General features: G+C 45.9%; 1 protein-coding gene across 1 annotated transcript in view; it reads left to right on the top strand.

Annotated features, from left to right (window-relative positions):
- The window catches only part of si:dkey-288a3.2 (protein phosphatase 1 regulatory subunit 37), a 33,729-nt gene that overhangs the window by 19,139 nt on the left and 4,792 nt on the right, over positions 1-9,798 (top strand). Inside the window, 2 exon segments of the mRNA XM_068752022.1 lie at positions 499-640; positions 1,226-1,392. Coding sequence (XP_068608123.1) covers positions 499-640; positions 1,226-1,392 — 309 coding nt within the window.

Raw genomic sequence — 9,798 nt, 5'->3', positions numbered from 1 at the left:
ACACACACACACACTGACTCTCTCACTCTTCAGATCAGTGACCAAAGGAACTCAACGAGGGTGGTGAGGCGAGGGAACGACGAGGAGTGGGCGGTGCGTTCGTCTTCACGCTGCGGGGGCCACACGGTTCTCCTTCTGCACCCAGACACTCCCAGCTTTATGCACCAGCTAATCAACCTTCAATGCTAATGTGGCTCTGGAAAGTTGCAAACGCAACTTCTGAGCATTTAGCTTGGGAGGAACATTTTGAAAGAGAACAATTATTTTTGTGTGATGATGATGATCATTAAAACTTCCCAGGCTTTCTGCGCTGACTCTCTGGAAGTAGCACAACACCGAGTCGAAAGCAAAGCCTGTTCAAGACTTTAAACGTGGAATCCTAATGAAAGTTTTTACAGCATTTGTTGGTACCAAGATGCCCGGGCTCCAGTGCAAAGAGTGTTTCTTACCTTGGCATGAACTGGGATGCTAATCAACATCAGAATGTCTGTTTTGCAGCCCGAGCTGAATGTCCTGCGGGTTCTGGATTTGAGTGGGAACCTCCTCGGCAACACGGGGATCCAGGCGCTCAGGGAACCCCTGATGGCCAACCGATCAGTGCTGCAGCTGGGCCTGGCTCAAGCCAACATCACTTGTGAAGGTGCAACGATGCACCTGCAGTCTGTACCATAATGTGACATGTAGTTACATCATACATTCATTTATGACAACTGTGTTTCTCAAAATGTGGTTGAGATTTCACCAAATTATCATTTTACGCAACACATTTGTAGACATACACCGAGAACTTGAATCCTTCTCGGACGACTGTTGCAAAAGATTGGCACCGACATGAATCCAGCGTTCGAGCTCAGGCGGCTTTGGTTCATTTAACTGACGCAACATCAACAGTGAAAAGATCTAAATCTTCATCTAAACCCCGGCCAGACATTGATGAAGACGACTGGTTTTAATAAAGCTCAGCCTTGAGAACGGTGGAGAACATTTCCTCCCTTCCTGCCTCAGAGATACAAAAAGTTGAGACTGTTCTAATTTAATGAATTGTAAGAATAATTATCAAGTGAGCAGACAAGTCAAAAATGACTTAACAAAGATTGAACATAGAGGTGTCTGAACACAGAAGATATGTGCATCAGCTAGCCAGGAGCAAGCCTTGAAACTTCTGAGACTGCACAAACTAGCCCCTGCTAACATTCCGGTGGCATCTGTATGTTTTTTGACGAAGGTGCGGTGGCGTTAGCAGAGTTCCTTGCAGAGAGTCGACAGCTTCAGCAGCTGGACCTTCGTGACAATGAGGTGAAGATCGGAGGCCTGATGGCCTTGTGCCTAGCGCTGAGGATCAACCACTCGCTTGCTAGCCTGGAAGTGGACCCCGTTCCCCCACGTGAGCAGGTAGGCACATTCATTGAAGCCACAGCCTTGGTAAGTTGCAGTTTGACATGAGGAGAGTTCAGCTATGTTTTTGGTACTATTCTGCAGCACTGCTGCTTCAAACCATGCTGGATGAATTTCCATGCCCCTTAAATTCGGCGTGACAAGTTTTTTGTGAGTTGAGGAATATTTTGCCTTTACTTCTTGTCTTTTGCGATATATTGAGACTCGCAAATTTGTCATTTGGAGACACAAATAAGTAATTTGTGTCTTATTTCTTCCTTATTTTTTCCCATGGCTGCAGAGGCCTGAGGAAAATGATGCCTTAACTTTAATGCATGCCCCTGCTGGATTCACAAAATAATTACCCACACTTGCCATCTGTTTGTCATGATTTTATCTCTACTAACTTATTTGCATATTAAAGCATTAATTAAAATCTCCAAGGAGCGGGATGCTTACTTTAAAATTAACTCTGAAGGCAATCCGTGCACAGCTTCGCGACTTGTTTTATATTCCGAGTGGTTTTCTGTTTGTCTGCATGTTGTTTACACGATTAAGTCTGATTTTTATGAAAAGTCTCCTCTGGCAAAAATCAAACAGCAAGATGTGCCAGATTTTGGAGAAGCAGTTTTTAAGACTCGGATTGCTTCTCTAAATGTGTGTCACTTTATATGGAATTCTTCCTCTTCTTCATCCTCACTTTTTTGCACACGCTCCAAAGCGTCAGTATTGGGGGGGGGGGGGCTCTGTTTCCGTGCTCTTCCAAGCCGCTGAGGGACATGATTAGCATTTCCACCCTTGATGGGAGACAGTGTGGCTGGGTATTTTAAGGGAATGGTAATAAGGGAATTTTTTAAGCTCTGTCAGGTTTTGGAGTCACACAGCTGGGATTTGTCTTGGTGTGGCATATCCAGGTGGGGGGAGTGACGGTTGTATTAAAAAGCAAATCTTTCCATCAGAAAACAGCGGGAGGCCAGATCAAGTGTTCTCGCTCAGTCACATTTCCTGGGTGGCCGAGGAATATGAGAAAATGTCAAAATAACAGAGAATGAATGTCAACGAATGACGGAGCGGGCTGTGGCATTACTCCGTGGGTTTGACACAGTTGTTTGTGTGTTCATACATGTGCTTTTTATACGTGATGCTTGTGTGTGTGTGTGTGTGTGGGGGGGGGGGGGGGGGGCAGTTTAAGATGTGCATATTTAAAAGGGGAGAAGAAAAGGTTTGTAAGATGGAAGGAATCTGGATCCTCTTGTCTTTGTTTACCAGAGTCTAATATTTCATCTCTGTTGCCATGCTGTTCCATTTGATCACTGGCCTGTTTGCTGTTAATTATTAATTATTTACCAATTTAAATATTCATGCACCCTCGCACTGGTGGAAAGCAGCTTTTTTTTCCGAGGGGCGAGTTCCCTCCGTAGAGCTTTGCAAGGTAGAGTTCTTTAAAGATGCTTATCAGGGGACTCTGTCGAAGCAGCAAATGAAGTAAACTTCCTGCAGCTCGGAGTTCATAACCACGGGTCAAACGAGGGGGCTTGTTTACCCGATCAAGGATTACACATCCGGCTTTGGATTTGGCCAAGGAAAGTTATCCCACCAGTTATTCGGTGTTCCAGCAGAGGAAAAACAAAAAGACAGGAAACAGAAGCAGGGAGTTCCCTCCAATGATCCATGTTTAGTCTGACTGTGGCCCATAAACTACCAGCTCTAAGGACCCAGAATATATGGGGCTTGCTCTTGTGGGACTTTCCCTGCTACACCTGTACAGTGCCTTGAGATAACTTTCTGTTGTGATCCGGCAATGTCTAAATTTAATTTAATGGAATTGTAAATCACAAATAGCAAAATGTATTCTTCTTTTTTTTTTTTTTTTGCTATTCGTGATCCGCAAGGACGATCCATTCAACACTAATTACCGAGGAGAAATGCTGGAGTTTCCATCAACCCTTCTGGCCACTGCACATATGGATGTTTCATTCGGGAGTAGCTGTTGTTCCTGAGCAACTTCTGTGTGCTGCAGATACCACCTCACGATGCCCCTAGTGGCAAGAGAAAGATGCAAAACTGGCCAAATCAGAAAGGATGCAGAGGGGAACGGTCTCTGCAGGAAAGCATTCCTTCATAGGGACTGTCTTGGCTCTACTTTCCACCTGCTGTTTGTTCAATTTGCACAAAAGCAGGTGAAATTGAGTCCCAATCAGCGATGCTTCCTGATTGGACGGCTTGATTTCTCAGGAGGTCGATAGACTTGGAGTTACACTCTCATGATTACGTGTTCCCTTTTTTTTTTCAGCAGTTTACATTAATGACAAACATATTTGGACAACTGATAATCAAATACAATCTTCCAGGATTATCATTTTTAAGTAGACTCCGCCCAGTCAAAGCTGGACTAGTCGATTTGAGCATCACATTCCTGATTCCTGCTGCGTCCCCGACTAAACGTATCATTACTTATCCCGGTACCTCTGAACAGGGATGAAGCTGGGTGAGTCACATCAGCAGACAAGGAGGCTTTGGTGCTGAGGGGGGGGGGGGCAATCCCCTGTCTCTCAGCAAACACAACAACAACAGCCATAACACTCTCCTCGCTGCACTCCTGGTGTATTTTCAGGCAAAAACAGGCATATTTGCCAGCTGTGTAATTTACTGCGTCTCCCATTTGCATATTAAAGCCTTAATTAGCCCCTTTGAGTGTGTGTGTGTGTGTGTGTGTGTGTGTGCGTGTAATCACATTGACGAGCAGCAGTCAAGGAAAGAAAAAGTAGAGGACGAATACATTTTTATTTTGTCACTGAGCATGAAGCGCGCACACACACACACACACACACACACACACGCACACAAAGAAATTAGATTAACAAAGGTGGAGTGATCAGCGTTTTGCGGTTTGAATTGGGGTTGAAGCGGGGTGGGGTCGTTTTCCTTTCCGAGTCCCTCTATGCCAGGGGTCCCCAAACCTTTTCCTGTGAGGGCCACATCACTTTTCCCTTCTCTGATGGAGGGCCGGGGCCAGTTTGTAGGAAAAGTGTGACGATGGCAGGGGTGCCTAAACATTTAGGGGCCGAATGTGGAGGCAGGCTGTAGTTTAGGCTTCATCTCACCATCACAACTACACACAGTGACATGAATGGAGTGTCACACACGCAATGCCTCTCACACCCAAACTCAGTCTCTCTCCAGCACTATCAGGAAGTGCAGAGGTGAAGAACGACTGGATCAATCAGCTGATCCAATACAGCTACAGAGGAGCAAACAACAAACCTCAGATTATTGTAAAAAACCCGAATGCTGCACGCCTCGGTTTTGAACCAAGGACCTTCCGGCTGGGAGTCGAGTGCACTACCCGCTACACCACCTAGATGTTACCCCGTCAGACATTAGGATAAATAGACAGTAGCATTGTTGACTTTAGACCAGAGGCACTGGTTTTGAATCCAGTACGACGTCACCTGGTCTGAGACACGCCCACTCCACATAACACAAAAGGAAAAAGCACAACACCACAACATAACACCATAGCAACACAGAACAACACAACAACACGCTGTGGTCTGAGATATCAACTTATTATTTGACAGGTACGACTTTAGTAATACCTCAAGTTTCCTCACCTATACGGTGGCGTAGTCGGTAGGGTTACCGGTCTACTGCCAGAGGAACTGGGTTCGCATCCAGCTGCGGGAGTGGGGGTGGAGTAGGGGCGGCAGGGCAGGCCCAGGGCCTTACCTGGGCGGAGTGAACTGGACCACTGGTCCACTCCACTCCGCTCAGGTGTGCCCTGGGCCTACCCTGTTGCCCCTGCTCCACCTCATTCCCGTAGTGGGATTCGATACCAGGGCCATTTTGCCCCCCTCGACAGTGCTGCCAACTATGGAGGTGAGGAAACCTGCCCTGTTATTACAAAGTAATTACTATGTCATAAGTTGATATTACAGAACACCGGAACATTAACTTTCTGGCCGTATGTGACCATCATTAAAATTGTCCCAAATAAAAGGGATTAATTCCCTATTATGACTGTGTGTATATGTACAGGAACTGTCCAGTGCTGAATTTAGTGTTTTTACATCAGGCACATTCGGCAGCTAAGGGGTCCTTGGGAAAATCTGCTGCCCAAGGTGCCTGATGTAAAAACACTAAATTCAGCACTGGACAGTTCCTGTAGAAAACACAGTCATAATAGGGAATTCAGCACAGCTGGACTGGATCAGATATTTCAAATATTTCTACACACTTTACACTATAGTAAATATTCTGCATCTGCTTGTTCCAGAATCCTCTCAAGTGACTGCACAAATTCATCCATGAGAAATAAGAAAATGTTGACGCTTTGGGAATCGTTTTCCTTCAATTCATGATCTCAGCCAGAATTCTAAATCTAATTCTGTGGTCTTTTTGGTAAATATTTAATAATTAAACAAAGCAGACGGATCATCTTCCGGCCTCAGCAAAAAGCTTCTGCTCCCCTGAAGAAAATAAAAACCGTTTGAGAGGCAATGCAGCGGTAAATAAGGATAAACTCAAAATGACTCCTCTTGAATGTGGCATTGTTCTGGGTGAGCCCGTAATGAGGAAGCTTTGAGCCTGGTTGTTGCAATGCCTCTTTACCCACCTTTATTCAGCCAGATGCTAAATGCTGCCCGTTATGCTGCTCTTTAGACACAGAACGTGTCTTTTGGGTGGTTCAGTGCTGCTGGCTCCAATTCTTTAGAATGAATAAGGACTTTTTGGGTTAAGGACTTTTTGTTTCATTTCAAGGACTTGAGAATCTGACTGAGAGACAGGTCATCTTCCGCTACTCTGATGTGCAGACGTGCACGTTTTCTGCAGGTAGCGGGCTGGGTGTGGCCTGCAGGCTGTCGGTGAATCATTTAGCCTTTTTTCTGAATGTGACATGAGAAGATTGCGTCAGCATAAATGTGATGCTAGCAGCTAAAGGCAGGATATGGATATAGCTCTGTGTTCAAAATTCAAAATGAAACCTGCGCAACAAGTCTAAAGCACGCTAATTACCAGTCTGGACTATGCCTCTTTTCACTACAAAGGATGTGTGATGACAACCACGGATGATAATGCTGCAGCATTATGTCCGACCCCTGCCTTTAGGGCGTCTCCTCAATTGTTCAATGAGTGCTGATTGGTTGAGAATAAAACATCGGGTTTATGCTGACAGCTTCACAAACGGCTTTCGTTCACCCTATTCAGACATGCACGATGCTCACTCAAACAGCTTGGTATAATGAAGTTCTGCATTTCATAAGGGGCATATGTATATCAGCCCCACATAAGTGAGGGTATCAGATCGCAGCGCCTTTCAGCAGGCATGTCCTGAGGCGCCACGCTCAGACAGTCACCCGCCAGCAACTGGCGGCCTCTCATCTGACTACCATGAAGCCCCATGCATGTCTATCGCTCTCGCTGCTTTCATCCACAAGCCACATCCTTTCACTTTTGAATGGCGGGCTGACTGCAAAGAATTGCCCCTGTCCACCAAGTGCACTGAATATTCAACCATGAATATAAAATATCTTGGAAAGACTTCAGCCACCTTCAAAATCGAGGCGCTCCAACTCACTCGCAAACACACTTTCCCAGTATCCTCTCTTCTTCTTCTTCTTCTCCTTCTTCTTCTTTTTGCACAGGTGGATCGATCATCCCGTGCCTGTACGAAGGGATGACACGAGAGAAAGTGGTGAAAGAAGTTCTCCGGCTGGACTCGAGATTCCCAACACTAAAGCTCTCTAATGCTCAAATAAAAACCGAACCAGAATGAGTGAGCGGTTCCATTTCCTTCAGACGCCGTCCTCACTGACAGACATGTAAGAACGGCTGACCTGGTGCAGCTGAGTTTGGACTGAGGCGATCGTCACCTGACAGGTTCTGGAATCAAAGAAGGGCCGAAACGGGTCAAACGACTTCAGGCGGCTTCGAGACCTGGCTCGAACGAAGCCAAAGTTTGGGAACTGGTATCGGTTCTCTGCAGCTGTGAAGCTGCTGCACGATTGATTTTTGACGCATCATATTCGCCATCTCCGTCTACGCCGGCAGGCAGTGGTCAGGTCGAGCCCTGCTGCCTGGTGACCCCGATGAGGTCAGGTTCAGGCTCCTCAGAGGGAATCGCTTGCTGCTCCGAATGGCTGCCCTCTTTCTATTTCTATAATGCGTTTCGTTCAGAGTTTACGTCTGTCGTACAACGCGAGGACGCTCTATCGCTCGTCTCTCTATCGGAAGCCCAAACAACCGGTCTGCTGTCCTCATGGTCCACCGTCCCATCTGTCCACGTCCCTCATCCTCAACCCTGGCAATCTCTGCTGGGGGGGGGGGGTGGATTTGTTCTCACCTCCACCAGCTACTAAACCGAGCCTGTCTACTCAACTTAGTGATGAAGACCTCACAGTGGCAGGACCCTGGGAGAGAATCAGCTCCTATCCTGGACGCCACTGATATCGCTATGGTGATGCCACCGCCTGTTGTTACCTCCAGCACCTTTCCCTCTGTCCCATTTCGACATCTCAGGGGGGGGGGGGGGGGTGGCCCTCTGAATGAGAATTGGACAGCCTTATTCCAACAGATGTCACCCCCTCATTTGCTCTGGGGGTCAGAGGAACACTCTATTGGGGATCCAGTCACTCCCGAACCTGAACCGTTTCCATTCAGGCTGCAGCTTGTTGTTGAGTTGCTTTCCTTTCTCCAAAGGTTTTACAATTCATCCTGTGGGAGCACGAACGTCTGAACCCGATTGTGAGCGTTTGTTATCAATACTTTGCACTAAATCGCTGCAGTTAAAGACAAGATGGGGGCGGAATACCCTGCGGCCAGAGGTTTACCTGCGTTCGTTCACGGAGGGGGGGGGATTCTAAAAGTGTGAAGCTAAATGATGCAGAAATGAAGAGGTGCTGGATGGGGAGAGCGGGGCCTCGGGTTTCTTTGGTGGTCTTTGCAGATAATCGCCGGCCCAGGGCCTTCCGTAATCACACGGAGGAGGGTTATCTTTGACGCACCGCCACTAAAGAGAGAGATTAGAAAGCAACGCAGCACGACGAGCGCGCCGTTCGACAGGCCGTGGAAGTTCACGTTCTTCCGTGTCATATGTACGCCAAGTAGAGCAGCAGCTTAGAACCCCGGTCCCTCCGGGAGGTGAAGAACCACACGAGCAGAACTGACACCGATTAGAACCTAAAGTGTGGGCACTAATGGGCTCCGGACCCCGTGCACAGACTGTGTTCATCGCTCCCAGCCTGATCCAAGTCGGTGCGTGGTTACAGAACACGGGATGTCCAGGCGGAGCAGAGCGACGCACCGTCATCGGTGCTGATCAGGCGGAGCCTCACTGTCTTTAAAGCAAGATTACACAAAGGCTTGCCTTGCCTTTTGTCACTTTATTAATGTTTCACTCCATTTGCTGGCCTTTTTCTATATTTGTTATAATCATAATAACAATACTAATATTCATGTAATAATTATATAGCATGTATATTTGCCCAGGGTCTTGTTTTATTAGTGAATGGGGAGTATTTACTGGACTAATGTCATTGTACTTTTATAATGATGATAAAGATTCTGATTCTAATAATAATAATAATTGGATGTCAGGTTTAAATTAGAGATATATATATGTGTATATATAGAATATTGTGTATTTTATTAATTTATGATGTTCACATCATGGAATGGATTCTGGTTTACTTGGTGACGGATGATGCTTCTATTATTCTAGATTTTCGTAATTAGCAAAAATAATATTTTCTCTCAAACATAAAAATAGTAATGTTTAAAAAAAACTGTATTTTAGTAAAACAGATGGTCACCGTAGTTTTAATTTATTGATGCTCAAAGTATATTTTGTAGAAATATTTCCCCATATTTATTAGTTGTGTGGGACTGAATGGAAATAACTGTGTGTGTAGGTGTGTGTGTGTGTGTGTGTGTGTGTGTGTGTGTAGGTGTGTGTGTGATGGGTGAACTTCTCTTGCGGTGTCAAAGCAGCTCTCAGATCAGACCTGTTGGAGCCGTGTCTTCATTGGTTGCCAGTAATTATCCACACTGAAACCCAGCATGAGTAAAAGCTCTCAAAATAACTTCAGCGCGTGAATCTAAATAATTACAGTCAGTCATATCCTAATTTATTTCAACATATCACAGTATTACAGGCAAATAATACAATTCAGCCAAACGGAGCGGTTTTAAATAAGCTGAATTGATCCCCCGGAGAACGGCCCATCCTCAGCCTCGTCCTTCAAACCAGTATTTTCTCCTCGTCAAAGCAAATTAACGTAATTATGTAAACCTGGTTCGGTAAATTCTGATCACGATGCTAAAGTAACTAAACAGGAATGTAAGATCTCAAAGTGAGCTGTGGGGGGGGGGGGGGGGTGAAGCGTGATCTGCGACCAAAGTCACTGCTACGCATTATAGATAAAT

Source organism: Brachionichthys hirsutus, chromosome 18, assembly GCF_040956055.1.
Source record: "Brachionichthys hirsutus isolate HB-005 chromosome 18, CSIRO-AGI_Bhir_v1, whole genome shotgun sequence".
Classification (NCBI taxonomy): domain Eukaryota; kingdom Metazoa; phylum Chordata; class Actinopteri; order Lophiiformes; family Brachionichthyidae; genus Brachionichthys; species Brachionichthys hirsutus.
Note: the sequence above shows the minus strand (reverse complement) of the source record. Positions and strands in the feature narration are given on the sequence as shown.